This window comes from Lolium rigidum, chromosome 6 (genome assembly GCF_022539505.1).
Source record: "Lolium rigidum isolate FL_2022 chromosome 6, APGP_CSIRO_Lrig_0.1, whole genome shotgun sequence".
Lineage (NCBI taxonomy): Eukaryota > Viridiplantae > Streptophyta > Magnoliopsida > Poales > Poaceae > Lolium > Lolium rigidum.
The window spans coordinates 267,466,146-267,483,536 of record NC_061513.1 but is presented as its reverse complement, the minus strand read 5'-3'; the positions used below and the strand labels follow the sequence as shown (position 1 = coordinate 267,483,536).

Sequence of the window (17,391 nt, the reverse complement as noted above, 5' to 3'; positions counted from 1 at the left end):
AAACCTGAAAGGCTAGATGGCGATGTCCTGATCGTCCTCTTCGATCTAGAAGGACGAAAACTACAGCTAACCTGAGTCGCCGTCTGTTTACCCGTAAATATCTGGATCAGTTTTTCCCCGCCGGCCCACTTCCTTCGCGCGAGTAGATTGTGGCTTTCCAAGTCATCCCGTAAGGCTTTCCCCTAAAAAACTTAGGTAGGTGTAGCATTACCGGTGTTCATGGGGTGTTGCTTTACACCGACCTGGTCGGTGGCAAAGCGAGTAGCCGCACCCCCCCCCCCCCGCCCCCGGCAATTGTTGGGCCCGGCCCACAATCCCGACCGGCTGATTTCATTTCCGGTGGTCCGACGTGGCATGCTGGGCCCGGCCCAACAGCATCAGGTAAACGTTTTCCTTTTTCGTTTCTTTTCTTTTTTTGTTAATTTTTTATAATTTGAATATTTTGAAAAAATGAAATTTTAAAATCTGAACTTTTAAATTTTAAAAATCTAGAATTTTCTGATTTGACAATTTTATTATGTTTTTCGGTTTTTTAAAATATGAACAATTTTCAAATTTGGACAAATTTTAAATTTGAACAATTTTAAGTTTGAACAATTTTAAGTTTGAACAATTTTCTAACCTAAACAATTTTTATTTTTAAACAATTTTCAAATTTGAACAATTTTCAAAATTTGAACATTCTTCAAATTTGGACAAATTAAAAAATTTGAATATTTTTTAAATTTAAACAAATTTTTAATTTATTTTTTTCGGAATTTTAAAAAAGAAAGAAAAGAAAAAGAAACAGAAACAGAAAATAAAAAAAAACAGAAAAATAAACAAAAAAGAAAGAAAAGGAATAAACAGAAAATGGAAAAACACAAATGGGCCGGGCCCTATACCCGACCAGGGTGTGCGGTGCTTGGTAAGCACCGACCTGGTCGGTGTATAGGATTCACCGTGTTCATGTGTCAAATGCACTTGGTCTCCGTTTCTTTTACCAGCCTTCTTATGTCTACATACATGGCTGATTGTCGAATATGGCAACAAGCCCACAGCCCACGGGCCACTTCTGAGAACTACCAAAATCGACCGCGGGAGGGCCAACGCCAACGGCCACTTCCAAGTTTCTCTTCCTCTCTCACAGTCTCACCGTGCCGCCCGGCCGAGCCTCCGCAGCCGCGTCGCCTCCCGCATCCCCGCCGTGGAGCCCGACGTCGCTTCCCCGCAGAGACCTGATGCACTGATCATATACTCTAAATTTGCCTTTTTTTCTATTTTTTTATCATGACTTCAGTGAAAGTTCTTACTTCTCAGGCTGCTGATGCACTGATCATATACTCTAAATTTGTCAGGTTGTCAAATATTTACATTAGGTGAAGGATGTGATACTCTTTGCTAGTTGATAGAAATAGTTGAGCCATTATACAAGTTGCTGAAGAAATCGCTTCCATTTGTGAAGTTGTTACTAGCTGAATCGGAGTTCTTTGTCCTATGATTTTTAAGCTATTATCATACAAATGTAATCTATATTATTGTAAAAATGCACTTGTGTTGTGATAAGTTTGAACATTGTTCTGTAACACAAAATTTATGTTTGAATTATTTTCAAAACTTCATAGACTGCATCATTTCTTACTGTCAACACCCGGATTTTTAAGTCCGGATGCCTATTATGTCATTCATCGCAATCCCAGGAATATTGTTGTTGCGAGACATAACAGTTGATACCATAAGTCATCATTCATTACAAACCGTCATTGTCTTACAAAAGGGGATCACATGATCCAATATTACACAAATAGTTGATCTATTGATCAACGAACAACATAGTAGCGGAAGCGTAATAGAAGTGGACTATCTAGTTCCACAGGCCAACGCTTGACGTTAGACGACTCCTAGTTGTTGTAGACGTCCTGCTGACCGTCGTCCTCAAATTGCTGCTCCTCTTCATATTCTGGCCATTTGAATAGCCAGGGACACAGCCGTGAGTACTTCAAAGTACTCGCAAACCAATACTAAGTAACTATGATCAATTTTAATAAGGGGGTGCTAAGCTCTAGTTTTATTTGCATAAAGCCAGTTTTAGTTCATAAGTATTTCATAAAGACTAATCAAAAGTTAACTAGCTCAAGTGGGAACATTAGTGTCATTCCCACAACTTAGTTGTGTTTCAAGTTCAAGTCACCACCTCAAATTCAACCATTCTTTTCAAGTAAAATTCTAATGACGGAACAGTATGGCCTTTCCAATTGTCCGTAACCGTGGACACGGCTATTCGAATAGTTTTTCACTCTGCAGAGGTTGCACACTTGTGCCACAACATTTGATTACATCCGTCAGAGATAACTCTGAATAATCGTAACTCAGTACGCGGATCATCAACTCTAACCTTTCACTTACACATCCTAGTATAGGCACCTCTCCCCATGAGTTTGGCCTCCCGGTGAAAACAAACCGTTAACCCGGGAACTGCACAGGGCTTGGGCCGGACAATTCACCTCATTCACGTCATTTCACATTTCTCGGAGGTAGCCTCGGCATAACCCCTATGACGCTTGTTTAGAGGGAACCCATACTAAGACATATAAACTTCTAGTTAGACCCTACCCATAATCAGGTATTGTGGGGGTACTTGTATATTGGAAAGGTATCGCATCCGAACCCAACCATTAGTTTTTAACCAAGTCATTCATTTCATTCAAGTCATATTCACCTTCAATCTTTCAAAGTCATTTCATATCACAATGTTCCCATCTAGAGTAGTCAATTTTAGTTATTTAGCACTAGCCACTAGTCATGAGGGGTGCTAACTTAGCTTGATTGCCATAGACTAACTTTGATAATATTGTTCTACTCTAGACCAAGGGAATCATGAATCAAAAAGTACTTTGATAAATTAAAGCAATAAAACTTGAAAGCAAAAGCTTGTAATAAAAACTGGGATAGGTTTAGAAACATAAAGTAAAGTGTGGGGTGCTTTGCTCTTGGAGAGCTTTACACCGACCTGGTCGGTGGCAAAGCGAGTAGCCGCACCCCCCCCCCGGCAATTGTTGGGCCCGGCCCACAATCCCGACCGGCTGATTTCATTTCCGGTGGTCCGACGTGGCATGCTGGGCCCGACCCAACAGCATCAGGTAAACGTTTTCCTTTTTCGTTTCTTTTCTTTTTTGTTAATTTTTTATAATTTGAATATTTTGAAAAAAATGAAATTTTAAAATCTGAACTTTTAATTTTTAAAAATCTAGAATTTTCTGATTTGACAATTTTATTATGTTTTTCGGTTTTTTTAAATATGAACAATTTTCAAATTTGGACAAATTTTTAATTTGAACAATTTTAAGTTTGAACAATTTTAAGTTTGAACAATTTTCTAACCTAAACAATTTTTATTTTTAAACAATTTTCAAATTTGAACAATTTTCAAAATTTGAACATTCTTCAAATTTGGACAAATTAAAAAAATTGAATATTTTTTAAATTTAAACAAATTTTTAATTTATTTTTTTCAGAATTTTAAAAAAGAAAGAAAAGAAAAAGAAAGAAAAGAAAAAGAAACAGAAACAGAAAAATAAACAAAAAAGAAAGAAAAGGGATAAACAGAAAATGGAAAAACACAAATGGGCTGGGCCCTATACCCGATCAGGATGTGCGGTGCTTGGTAAGCACCGACCTGGTCGGTGTATAGGATTCACCGTGTTCATGTGTCAAATGCACTTGGTCTCCGTTTCTTTTACCAGCCTTCTTATGTCTACATACATGGCTGATTGTCGAATATGGCAACAAGCCCACAGCCAACGGCCATCTTCCTCTCTCACAGTCTCACCGTGCCGCCCGGCCGAGCCTCCGCAGCCGCGTCGCCTCCCGCATCCCCGCCGTGGAGCCCGACGTCGCTTCCCCGCAGAGACCGGGATTCCGGCCGGATCGAGGGTCGCCGCCGTCGGATCCGCCCGTTCCGCCGTCTTCCGCGGTCTCCCGAGGCGTCTCGCGCCCGCATCCCGGTTCCCATCCTCAACCAGCGGCCTCCCGTGCAGCATTTTACTTTTTAGACATGAATAACATTTTGTGCACGCAGTCTGAACTTTTACTTTGAGGAACAATTTCATCTTGCCATCATATGTACTGGTTTGAGAATGGAAAATCTATTTATCATTGGATTTCTCTTTTTTTTTATAGAATTTATAAGGGGCCTTTTATATGCTATGGAAATATGTGACTGTCCTACTCTGGGACATTTTATATTTTACATTGATTTGATATACTGTTGCGAAGAAAATAGAGTTGGCAATAAATTCTTGCTGAATTGACAATTTAACATACTCCCTCCGCTCTCTTTTAATTGACTCGGATTCAGTACAACTTTGTACTAAATTTGAGTCAATTAAAAAAGAACGGAGGGAGTACATAACTTCTACCATTGCAGGAACATATCATTCCAGCTTGTTCAGCGGCGGAGCCTGCCTGTAATTAGAGCCTGGGCAAATTCTAGCTGTAGTTGCTTTGTCGAGTATTTGCCCATTAAAATAGCTTCTTCAATCACTATTCCCTACTAGTATTGTAATGGAGTTTGCTAACTTAGCCCGGGCAGCTGCCCGGGCATGCCGGGCCGTGGCTCCGCCATTGAGCTTGTTCGTTTGTTGCTATTATGAATGGCTTGCGCCGAGGTTTCTCATTCTACTGCATCTTCCCCTATAAGCTAACAAGCAAACTTGAGGTATGCATCTCTAATTGCATGCATCTCTACCACTACATCTCTTATCAATGCCCGCTCTCGAGGCTGTGTCTTTGAGCATGATATGCCAAGCCTTAAGACAGAAACCATGAACTCCTGGATTCTACTGCTTGTAATGTCGTCATTTTTTTCTTTATGCAGCCAAATTATTGGGTCAGCTATCTCCAAGGTTCTATCTGGAAGAGCATCCTCCGCGAATTTATGCAGATCAAGTGAATCCCGGAACATGTCATCTGTTGGGCTTCTTCCGGTAAACATCTCAAGGAGCATTATGCCAAAACTATAAATATCACCTTGTGCTGAGACTGCTGAGCCTTCTCCATACTCTGCAATTAAAATTTTGTGCGTAACAACTTAGCATGCAATATTTGTGGGAAAACTAAAAGACAAATTAGAAAAACAAATACCTGGAGCAACATAGCCTATGGAACCTCTAAGTCCAGTTGAGCTATATGAATTTTGCATCCCCTTGCTTGTATTTTCTTCAAGGAGCCTTGATATGCCAAAGTCTCCAACCCGAGCGCTCATGTTTTCAGCAAGAAGAATGTTGCTTGGCTTAAGATCGCAATGAATTACCAATGGTTGACAGTAGTTGTGCAGATATTCTACTGCGTCCACAATATCGACAGCAATATCAAGCCTTTGGGCAAGGCTGAGCGTATTGTTTGTTGTGGGCTCTTCAGATTTTGGATGAAGCCATCCATCCAAGTTTCCATTGGGCATGAACTCGAAAACCAAGGCCTTGAACTCTTCACCATGGCTGTTGAAGCTTGAACAACAAGTGATGATCTTCATGAGAGAACGATGTCGTATCCTTCTCATGGCCTCACATTCGACCTCAAAACTCTTGGAATACCTAGATTGACCAACGTTAAACACCTTCACAGCCAAGGCTCTTTCCTCAGTGTCCAAAATGCACTTATAAACTGCACCATAACTTCCTCTCCCAAGCAAGTTAGCTTCTGAAAATCCGTTAGTTCCTCTCAGTAGTGCATGATAGGGGATTCTCTCATAATGGTCCTCAGCAACTGAGTATTGCACTACTGTCTTCTGGCTTTGTTTCAGCTTTTTGCAAAGTATGCAAACAAGAAGAATAACTGAGAGTGATAACAACATTGCTCCAGTTGTTGCTAGAAAAATTACAAGAGACTTTGCCCTCTTTCTTTTGTTCTTGCTTGAGGCGCTTGTGGAGCATGGGGCCAAGTGAAGTTGAGGTGCACCACCACACAAGTAGGTATTCCCAGCAATCGCTTTGGTAGCGATGTTTCTGAAAACACCTCCATCTGGCACCTCGCCTTGCAAATTGTTGAAAGATACATCAAATTTGGACAATGATGACAAATTCTGCAAAACTGCTGGGAGTGATCCTGAAAAGCTGTTGTTAGCTAGGTACAGCTGTTGTAGGTCTCGAATGTTACCGATGGCGTCAGGGATCCTACCTGAAAATTTATTCACTGCCAGATTCAATATATTGAGCCCTTTTATGTTTCCCAGAGATTGGGGTATACTTCCTTCAAAAGAGTTCTTATCCAGTAAAAGTTTTTGTAGAACTATGCAATTTCCTATACTGCTAGTATCTGTCCGGATAACTGATTTCCTGACAGAATCAATTCATTGAGGTTAGTCATTGTACGAGCTTCTGATGGGAGGGGTCCTGAAAGAGAATTGTATGATAAATCCAAGTACCATGCGAGTGAAGGCAGCTGAAAAATTTCCACAGGTATCGAACCATTCAGGCGGTAGTTTGTTGACAAATCCAGAAGGAATAGATTTTTCAGGTTCTGGAGACTTGCTGGTATTGGTCCTTCCAGGTTGTTGTAGAATGCAAGCAACCTATTTAACTTTGTGATATTACCTACAGATTGTGGTATTAGGCCTGTCAAGCCACTACTATACAGGCCGAGGTCAATCAAGTTTCTTAGCTTTCCAATGCTCTCTGGAATCACTCCTGTCATGGAATTATTCACTATCACAAGCCTGTTAAGGCCAACCAGATTGCCGATATCTGCAGGAAGACTCCCAGAGATTTTACTATCAGCTATGTATAATTTCTCGAGGGTAGATGAGAGGTTCGTAATCGAAGCAGGCAACTGTCCTCCAAAAGAGTAGCCACCGAGTGACAAGTGCGACAGCTGGCTGCAGTTTGCCAAAGAATCGATGAATTCCCACCCCTTGTCGTCATCCGCTTCAAGCCTATTTTTAGCCAAGTCCAGATATTGGAGAGTTCCCAGCCTCCCCAAATTGGGAGGCACATACCCAGTAAATCTGTTGGTCCTGAGATTAAGTTCCGTGAGGTAAGATAGATTGGTTAGTGAGGAAGGAATGGTTCCCCTGAAGTCATTGCTATACAAGTTAAGAATTTGCATCCTTGGGAACTTGTTATCGATATCAGCGGGAATGGTTCCAAACAACATATTTTCCCTTAACTGAAGGCTTTCCAGCGACGACAAGTTGTACAGAGAAGATGGAAGTGTACCAGACAGTTTGTTCTTGTAGAGCTCGAGCTGCCTCATTCTCTGGATGCTGCCGAGCCCCGGTGGGATCGCGCCCATGAGCTGGTTATTGGAAAGATCAACGTATTGCAGATGGGAGAGGTTGCCCAGTGATGCTGGTATGGGCCCTGTGAAGCTGTTGTTACCCAGTGAGATCCCAGCCAGGGACATGAGCTTTTCGCCGAGCTCAGCTGGGATGCGTCCATGAAGCTTGTTGTTGTGCAGTCCCATTTCGGCCATACTGATGCAGGAACTCAGATTCACTGGAATCACGCCGGAGAAGGAGTTGTCATGCAAATAGAGCCTCTGCAGGTGGCGGAGGCGACCTAGACTCTCTGGAATCTCCCCGTGGAAGCAGTTGAAACTCAGGTCGAGTGTTTCCAGGAACGTGAGATTCCCGAGGGCTGGGGAGAGTGCTCCGGTGAGCCCAGAGCCGTTCAAGCTCAGAGCCACAACCCGTGCAGGCCTCCCCTGGCTGCATGTCACGCCTTCCCAGCTGCAGAAGTCGGCGCTGTTGTTCCAGGAGGATAGCGAGCCGCCATCACCGATGTGTGCTTTGAAAGCAAGCAAATCCACCTCATCGCCAGCGCTCACCACAGCGATCGTCAGGAGGGCCAGAAGTGACCATATCAAGCTCACGACCCCCATTGGCATGCTCATGCTGGTTCAAGGTTTGGTTCCTAAGTAGCAATTCCTTGTTTCACATATAATCTGTTCATGCGTGCCTGTCTTGTATTTGTTTGCTGGAAGCGTTGTGCTAAAACTTCAGCAATGTCTGCATGATTGTTCACTTTAATTAATTGAAACTTAGACATCTGTCCTGTTTTGACTTGATCAAATGTCCAACCTGCAGATTTTCTCCAGAGTTAACAACCATCTGCCAACCAGCAATGACAACGACGACAGTGCAATTGAGGCTATGTGGTCAATCCTACGCTGAAGATGCTCGGGGTCAAAGTCTTCGATTTGACTGCTTAGTTCAAAGTCCAATGTGTATACAGAAAGCTGGATCCCCGGACTATCTTGTTCTTCACAAATGCTCCTAAATAAATACTAAAGTAAAAGATGGGTCAGATGCTTTGCTTTGTTTGAAAGTGTGTTTTACAATATATATGTGGCTTATTCCGAAGATGATTCCTTTTCTCTTATTGATGCTATCAGTATGTATCTAGGAGCCGTGATGGCTTTAGATTGTACCGGTATTGAGAAAGATATAGCGTGGCCAGTGACAGTAACCAGCCACGCTTGGATGTTGGATCCACACTTGGTATTCTAGCCTTGGTGATATGATATCTCTATAGTTTAGGTTATTTTGTTGACTAGTGCCAGGTTGATGTGGTCATGTCGGCTCAAGTACGTCCTACCAACTATGCTTACGTTTTCAAACTTCCTTTTTCTGGTGATCTGTGTGGTATGCAAGCTACTGTTCATAAGCGAAGGTGTGTTTGAATTGACATGACACTTGGTTTTCTTTAGAAATGGGTAATTTTATAAATGCATTAAGCTGATACAAAAAAAAATCCAACCTTGCAACAACGTGATGACAACGGATCGAAATCATCAAGGATGCACACAACCAATAGACACAACAACACAAGACTAAATAAACAAGAAGAGCAGTGCCCATGGATGATGTGAAAAGGAAATAACACCTAGGGTGTGTTTGGTTACTCGGGAAGTCCTTTCTCGGCTCTAGTGTGCCCAAGAGTAGTGTCACCCGACACCGCCTGTGTTACCCTAGGAGGCTAGGATGATGTAGAAGACATTCCCTTTTTTTTGGATCATAGTTGTGTTCAAAAGAAGAAACAAATAGGAAATATGCTACAAGTAGTAAAATTTCAATTCCGTGCACATCATCTGTCAAGCTCATGGCGTATTTTTAATTTACGCCTAAACTAGTACCAAAGCGTATTCTTTTGTCCCAAGTCTCAGGCCGGAATACGTAATCCCTTCTCTTCCCTAGTTTTCCTTCCCATCGCCTCGCCTCTCCCTCCTCTCCCGTGGGATGCAGACCTGCGCCCACCTTGGTCTCCCCGGCGAGCTCGCCAGGCACGCCGTCTCCTAGGGCACCAAGTTCGCATCCTCTTTGGTTGCAACCTGCAGTCGTAGTTCGTTGGTGGTAATTGCTGATGTGGCTCTGGGCCTCTGGTTACCTTGTAGTGTTATCAGTAATTCTGGGAATTTAGAATGATGCCCTGCTGATTTCGGAAATTATTGCCTGAAGTATCTGGAATTCTGAATAGAACTGATGCATTTCTAGTGTGTGTGGGAGTTTTTCTGACACACTGTTTGTTCTGTGTGCATCTATGTTGTTCTGCTTCCTAATTGCATCATGTAATCAGGAAATTTGTTGCTACTAGAAATGTGAACGTAATCAGGAAATTTCTGTTCCTGTTGCATGCCGCCATCTAATGTTAGTCTGCACATGAAGAACGCTTCCCGTGCAGTCTGAATTTTTGTCTACTGATTTACTTTTTTAAAGGGTAGACCGTAGACATTCAGCCTCCGCGACGATTGGTGCACGCAACCGTTCATTATTGCAACGTTCATTCGTTGGTGCACACAACCTCAATAAACGGAACCAGCGTGTGTAGTGTTCTGAGAATCTTTTTTTGTGTACCATTTGGTTCCCCAAATCTGTAGAACTTGCTATAGACAAACATAATTCTAAAAAGTGAGAAAAATTACCAGCTGAAATGATACATATAAATTTAATTTATTGCAGGATCATATCTTGTGCCGAGGCTTCTCTTTCTGCTTCGCGTTCCACTATGAGCTAGCAACGAACGCAATGTATGCATCTCTGATTGCATTCATCTCTGCAGCTGCATCTCTTGTCAATGTTCGGTCTCGGGGCTGTTGCTTTGAGCAGGATATGCCAAGCCTGAATATGGAAACCAAGCACTACTGGATTTTACACATTATCATGTGGTTCTCCATGCAGCCAGATTGTTGGGTCAGCTATCTCCAAGGTTCTATCTGGAAGAGCATCCTCAGAAAACTTGTGCAGACCTAATGAATCGCTGAATGTGCCATCGGTTGGGCTCCTTCCGGTAAACAGCTCAAGCAGCAATATGCCAAGACAGTAAATATCACCAGGAGGTGAGACCACAGAGCCTTCTCCATACTCTACAATTATGCAACTTTTTTTTGGTTAGCATGCCATATTTGTGTGAAGATTAAAAAGATGAAACTAGAAGTATTTCAGTTACCTGGAGCAACATAGCCTATGGAACCTCTAATTCCAGTTGAGCTATATGAGATATGCATCGTCTCACTTGTATTTTCTTGAATGATCCTTGATATGCCAAAATCTCCAACTAGGGCGCTCATGTCGTCAGCAAGAAGAATGTTGCTTGGCTTAAGATCATAATGGATTACCGATGGTTGACAGTAGTTGTGGAGATATTCTACTGCGTCCACAATATTGACATCAATCTCAAGCCTCTGGACAAGGCTGAGCGTGTTTTTTGCACTTGGCAGTTGAGATTTTGGGTGAAGCCAACCTTCCAAATTTCCATTGGGCATTAACTCAAAAACTAATGCCTTGAATTCTCGACCTTGGTGGTTGACGCTCGAACAAGAAGTAATGATCTTCACGAGACAACGGTGTCGTATCCTTCTCATGGCCTCACATTCAGCCTCAAAACTCTTGAAACACTTGGATTCACCAAGGTTAAACACCTTGACAGCTAGGGTTCTTTCCTCATTGTCCAAGACACATTTATAAACCACACCATAGCTTCCTCTGCCAAGAAAATTATCATTTGAAAATCCGTTAGTTCCTCTCAATAATGCATGATAGGGGATTCTCTTGTAATGGTCCTCACCGACTAAATATTGCACTATTGTCTTCTGGCATTTTTTGAGCTTCTTGTGAAATATCCAAACAAGAATAATAACTGAAAGTGACAAGAAGATTGCTCCAATTGCCGCTATAGAAACTAAAAGCGACTTTTGCATCCTTTTTTTGTCCTTACTTAAGGGGTTTGTGGGGCATGAAGCCAAGTGAAGTTGGGGTGCACCACCGCGTAGATTAATATTGCCATCAACTGCTGTGTAAGTCATGTTTCTGAAAACGACTCCATGTGGCACCTCGCCTTGCAAATTATTGAAGGATACATCCAGTTTGGACAACGATGTCAAATTCTGTAGAACTGACGGGATTGATCCTGATAACTCATTGTGTGCTAGGTACAGTTCCTGCAGGTTTTCAATACTACCAAGGGAGTCTGGAATATTACCAGAGAACTTATTCATGGTCAGGTTTAGTTTACTGAGCCCCTTTATATTCTTCAGTGACTGAGGTATCCTTCCCTCAAAGGAATTATTGTCTAACAATAACCAGCCCAACACTATGTAATTCTGAATGCTGTCAGGTATCTTGCCTGATAATTGGTTTCCTGAAAGAATCAGTTGGTTAAGATTTGCGGAACCACCAACTTCATGAGGAAGGGGCCCAGATATAGAATTGTACGACAAGTCCAAGTACTAAGAAAGTCCAGGTAATTTGAAAATCTCATTGGGTATTGAACCATTAAGTCTGTAATTGTTGACAAATCAAGTACGAATAGGTTTTTCAATTCCCCCAGGCTTGCCACAATTGGCCCCTCCAAGTTGCCATAGTATGCATAAAGCCTGTTCAACTGTGAAAGGTTCCCTACCGATGATGGTATGATGCCGGACAAGCTATTGTTATACAAGGATAGCTCGACTAAGTTTTCTAGCTTACCAATACTCTCTGGAATCTCTCCAGATATTTTTTTTTTTTTTTTTTTTTTTGCGAATAGGACTTTGGCATTAAAAGAAACAACGAACAGTACAAAGCATCCCAAGAAAAACGAAAATTACAACGAGATCCTTGAGAAGCCCTTCATCTTCAACCTCCAAGCCGTGTCGACGGCGCGCCGCCGCTGCCGCTCTTCCCTGAGTCGGCCTGACGTTGTTGGTTGCGGACGGGAAGTCGCCGAACGGGTAAAAAAGACCACATCCGTCCCAGAGACGAAGAAGAAGGAAGAACTGCCAATGAAGCTCCTTGACGATCCGAAGATCCCCACAGCCAAACGAAATCCTCGAAGACCACACCACTCCCACAAGCCTCTCGACGTTGCCGCCGAGATGGGGTTGAAGCCGGGGAGACCTTATTGCACGAGACGCCGCCACCACCACCTGAGCGCCGCCCCTACAAACCTTGACCCTAAAAACGAAGAACGAAGCCCTCAAAATAGGGAGCGGAGCCCTCCCACCGACGAGGGCCGAGATCCACCGCGCCTCCATGGCCCAAAGGCCACAGAGACGAGGCGATCAGCGGCGGCGCCGGCAGGAGGCACGAGATCGAGATCCAATCGCCTCCTGGGTTTCGTACGTAACGTTTCGTTATAAAATAGTACTAATTTTGATGTGGCAAGCAAGTTGAGACCAACCAAATTACCTATGTCTGCAGGAATACCACCAGAGACCCCACTGTCCGTTAAGTATAACTTCTGGAGAGTTGTTGAGAGGTTTACAATCGAACCTGGAAGTTGTCCTCCAAATGAGTCACCTCCGAGTGACAAACGCTCTAGTTGGCTGCAGTTCGCCAAAGAAGAGATTTTTTTCGACAAAGAGCATATATTAATATCTGAGATACCAATTACACCCAACCTCTGCAACAACGCATTGCCCTAGCGGCATTTAGGATGCACACAACCAAAAAAAGGAAGAAGAATTACAGAAAAAGAAAAGTCCCGCTACGGTGGTTTAATCCTTGAAACAGCAGCACTACCACCGCCAAGACATCACCATAAGTCCAACTTCTTCAAAAGCGACGCCTCCAAGAAGGGAAAAGTGCACAAGCGCTATCGTCGCCCGATCAAAAGATCTGGGTTTTCACCCTGAAGAAGGTCCTCGCTCTCAAAACAATGCCTTCAACAAGGCCATTGCCAGACACAACCAATTAAGGCCGGACCTTGGATTTTCATCCTGAAAAGTTAGACTTTGGTCTTCTACGTGCAGTCGCCCCCACTTGCATGCCGCTGCTCCAAGTCATGAAACACCAAGCCAACTCCTCCTTGCCCCTAAGATTGGAACATCCATTGGTAGTCCTCAGATCTTGGTCTTCATGACATTCTCTGCCGGCATCATGAAACGAGAACATGCCCCATGATATTAACAGCCAGCAGAGCTTTGGAAGCTCTCCCTTTGAAACCAAACGGCCGAGTAAAATACGGGTGCGCACGACCGAATCCCACCCGATCCAGCAGTCTCTAGGCTTGAATCGCCCATGGAAGATCACCGGTGGTGCCTTCCGAAACCCGTTACTCTAGCCAGATCAATGGGGACACACCTCCGGTAGATCATCATCTTGACGCAAGTTGGAATCCTAGGACCGCCGCCAAAGAAGAGATGAATTCCCACCCCTCGCTGTTATTCACTTCAAGCTTATTTCCATCCAAGTCCAGACGTTGGAGAGCTCCCAGCCTCCCCAAAGTGTGAGGCACATACCCACTAAATCTATTTCCGCTGAGCCTTAGATTTGTGAGGTATGATAGATTGGATACCGAGGAAGGGATTAGTCCCGTGAAGTGATTCTCACCCAAGCCAAGAACTTTCATCTTGGAGAACTTACTGCCGATATCATCCCGAATGCTTCCGTACATCATATTTACCCCTACCTGAAATAATTCCAGCGATGACCAGTTGTAGAGAGAGCAAGGGTTAGGGAATACATGATTATTATTTTTGAGTCCCCCAATTTTGGTGGGGAGTTAAGTTCGTATTGAGGATCTCCTAGAGTGGAGTTAAAAGAATTTCGGAGGAACTGCTAAAGTTTCTCGAAGAAATCAATATATCATACCATTTCAAAATAGAAATGCGTTCGGTTGCTCGCGGGGTTGTTTCTCGAATCCACAAATAGCATGTTTGGTTTCTCACGGAAAGAAGATTTCGTGCAAAATATGGTTTTAAAGCACCCCATACCTGGCCAGTAGAAACACTTGATCTGAGTGTTTTTAGCGGGATAGGTCCCAGCGAGCTCAAAAGTGGTTCAAACTCAGAATCAAACTCATACTCATCAGTCATCACCCCCTTAGTAATAGAAACCCCCATCTGGCTACCTCCAATAATAATCATGAAACCTTGCAGATGGCCTCCAGAGCACAGGCTAAAAACATATCCAACTACACACCGCATCTTATAGAATGGATCCTGAATGAGCAAATCTGCCTACATCCAATCAAACATCAACAAAAAACTGAAGATGAACTTCATACCACAGGCTAGAAACATCTCCAACTTCACAGCGAATCATAAATTTCATACAATGGATCCAGAATGAGCACATCTAACTACGTCCAAATCAACATCAACAAACCCTACAGATGAACATGACTTTATGAAATCAAGCCAGGAAGCCCCTAATTCCAGTGAAATCGAGACATCAAATTCTACAAACGGCAAACGCAGGAGAAGTAACACCGAGAGAAATTACCCATATCGCCGGCGTCGAACTATAACTCGCGTACAACACCGTATGCATGTTGTTTTTTAGGCGCGTTCGACACTTAGCTCGAGTACAGATAGGTACATCACACGAGTACAGTTACATACGATACACGAGTACATTTGTGTATAAAGCATAAGTACAGTTGCATATACGAACGAATACAGTTACATATGACACACGAGTACAGTTGCGTACACGAGTACAGTCACGCACACGAGCAGGTACAGTCGTGCACACGAGCAGGTACAGTCACGCACAACACACGAGTACAGTTAAACACATGAACAAGTACAAGTACAGTCACGCAGACGAAGAGGTACAAACGCGCATACGAGCAGGTACAGTCGTGAACACAAACAAGTACATGTACAGAAGTACAGTGGCGCACACGAGCAGGTACAGTCGCGCGTAAGTACATGTACAGTCCCGCACACGGGCGAGTACAGTTAGCGAGTAAAGGGAAAAATTGCACCAAATACACTAAAAACAGAAGTACTTATCAGTTGAAACACGTGTACAGTTAGATACACACCACAAGTACAATCATAATATTATTGGAAGTACGAAAAAAAGTATCATCAAACCTATCAACATGGGATCTAGTTTTGAAGATCTCGACGTGAGGATCTCAAAAGTGAAAACGGTTCGCAAATTGGACTTACGGTTCTCAAGATATTTCATTAAAAAAAACGAATCTAGAAGAAAAAGGGAAAAACTGACACAATCCAGTCTTCTCTCTCCTCCCTCCATCCCACTTTGCTTCCCCTTGCGATACGTGACGGGCAGTGAGACCACTTTCCAGGGATTTTCTGCCACCACAGCACGCCACTTGTCGCGTGCGGAGCGAGTTGCCTTTCCTTCGCGAAGGTCGGTCTTTTTTTAGAGTTTTCCATGTACATGTGTCAAATGCACTTGTCTCCGTTTCTTTTACCAGGCTTCTTATGTCTACATACATGGCTGATTGTCGAATATAGCAACAAGCCCACAGCCCACCGGGCCACTTCTGAAAACTACCAAAATCGACCGCGGGAGGGCCAACGCCCAACGGCCACTTCCAAGTTTCTCTTCCTCTCTCAGAGCATCCCAGCCGTTGGGGCTCCCCAGGCCGAAATCCGGCGCTATTTAGCGCCGGATGGATGTATTTTTTGGCCTGGGGAGGCCAATTTTCCCAGTGGCGAGCCCATGGTCGCCTTCACCCACCGCGTGCATAGCGACGGTGTCGCCGGGAAGGGCAACCGTCAGAGTGCCCTCGTCGCTTTGAACCGCCGTAATGGTCCGCGAAGTGGTCTGGAGAGCCCAAACGCCTCGTCGGGAACGGTCGAAGTCGCCTCGACGCGACAACCGCCGTAATGGAGCATGAACTCCGCGGAAGAGCAACCGCCGCTCTCTTCGTCGAGAGACCTACATATACGGTTTCCAACAGCCGACGCCATTCATCTATTCTCTCCTCACCATCTTCTGTCAACCATGAGCGATCGCTCTTGGCCATCGAACACCGACAGCGAGGGGAAGCCGCCTGGATGGCGCCATTGGTGGGATCAAGCTGCATCGTCCAGCAGCGACGATTCCCCCCCCTCCCCGCCGGCCAGCGAGGACGAATGGGATGACGACGAGGAGGAGGACGAAGAGGCCGAGGAGCCGGCCGAGGAGCAGGCCGAGGAAGAAGCCGAGGAGCAGGAGGAGGAGGAGGAGGACGAAAAGGCTGATGAGGACGCTAGCGACGAGGAGGACTCAGCTTCCTCCGACGAGGAGGTGACGAGCCGGAAGCGTCGCCGCCACGACGATGAGGCGGGGCCATCTAGGAAGAAGAAATAGTTAAAGTTTGTTTTAAAGTTTTTATATGTAATTTTTATGTTTATTCGAATTATATATAATTTGACTATGTTGCACCACTTGAGAGTTCAAAGCTTTCGTTCGACGATGGTATTGCCGTAGATCGGGAAGACGAGGGTATTGCCGTAGAAACCCATGCCATTGTCGCCGACAGGTCGGGGCTACCAAACGTTTCCCGCGATTTTCTCTCATCCGGAGTTCCCGAGCGCTCCCCGGGGGGGCCGGATGGCCTGGGCTCTCCGGACGGATGAAAGGCCTAATCCGGACGAAAACGAGGAACCGGAGGCGCGACTGGGCCGTTTTCGTCCATCCGGATGACAAATCGCCGTCCTGGAGGCCTCGTCGGGGACGAGTGGAGATGCTCTCAGTCTCACCATGCCGCCCGGCCGAGTCTCCGCAGCCGCGTCGCCTCCCGCTTCCTCGCCGTGGAGCTCGCCGTCGCCTCCCCGCAGAGACTGGGATTCCGGCAGGATCGAGGGTTCCGGCGTCGGATCCGCCCGTGCCGTCGTCTCCCGCCGTTTCCCGAGGCGTCTCGCGCCCGCATCCCGGTTCCCCTCCTCCACCAGCGGCCTCCCGTGCAGCCTGGCCGAGTTCCCCGGAGGTCGGCCTGGGCGCGCGCTGGGAGGCGTCGCGCTTGCGAGCTAGCTGCTTTGCTGCTTCTTTTGTCATTCGAGCAGGTCGCACTTGCTAGCTGCTCTGCTGGTTAGCTACTCTGCTGCAGATGTGAAATGTGTCATGGGCAATTCCTGCTGCTACCTGCTATTGCCGTACAGTACAGTTAAACTTCTTTTAGGCATGAATAACATTTTGTCCACGCAGTCTTAACTTTTACTTGGAGGAACAATTTCATCTTGCCATCATATGTACTG

General features: G+C 44.7%; 1 protein-coding gene and 1 pseudogene across 1 annotated transcript; both read right to left on the bottom strand.

Annotated features, from left to right (window-relative positions):
- Positions 1 to 4,678: 4,678 nt before the first annotated feature.
- LOC124664092 lies at positions 4,679 to 7,866 on the bottom strand (annotated as a pseudogene).
- Positions 7,867 to 9,975: 2,109 nt separating this feature from the next.
- On the bottom strand, positions 9,976 to 14,678 carry LOC124664091 (putative receptor-like protein kinase At3g47110). The gene is made up of 8 exons (XM_047201691.1): positions 14,675 to 14,678; positions 14,506 to 14,558; positions 14,164 to 14,409; positions 13,781 to 13,859; positions 10,842 to 11,609; positions 10,419 to 10,541; positions 10,125 to 10,335; positions 9,976 to 10,090 (listed from the first exon to the last, which is right to left on the bottom strand). Exons 1-8 carry the CDS (start codon positions 14,676 to 14,678, stop codon positions 9,976 to 9,978), a joined length of 1,599 nt encoding a protein of 532 aa, XP_047057647.1.
- Between the last annotated feature and the right edge of the window lie 2,713 nt (positions 14,679 to 17,391).

Bases quoted from the DNA above. Each gene is read 5' to 3' on its own strand.
- LOC124664091 (XM_047201691.1), bottom strand. The intron at 14,410-14,505 runs GTATGAAATTTA...GATTGGATGTAG, and splicing joins GTGCTCATTCTGGATCCATT to GCAGATTTGCTCATTCAGGA. The intron at 10,542-10,841 runs GTGAGGCCATGA...TTCTTGCTGACG, and splicing joins CAAGAGTTTTGAGGCTGAAT to ACATGAGCGCCCTAGTTGGA.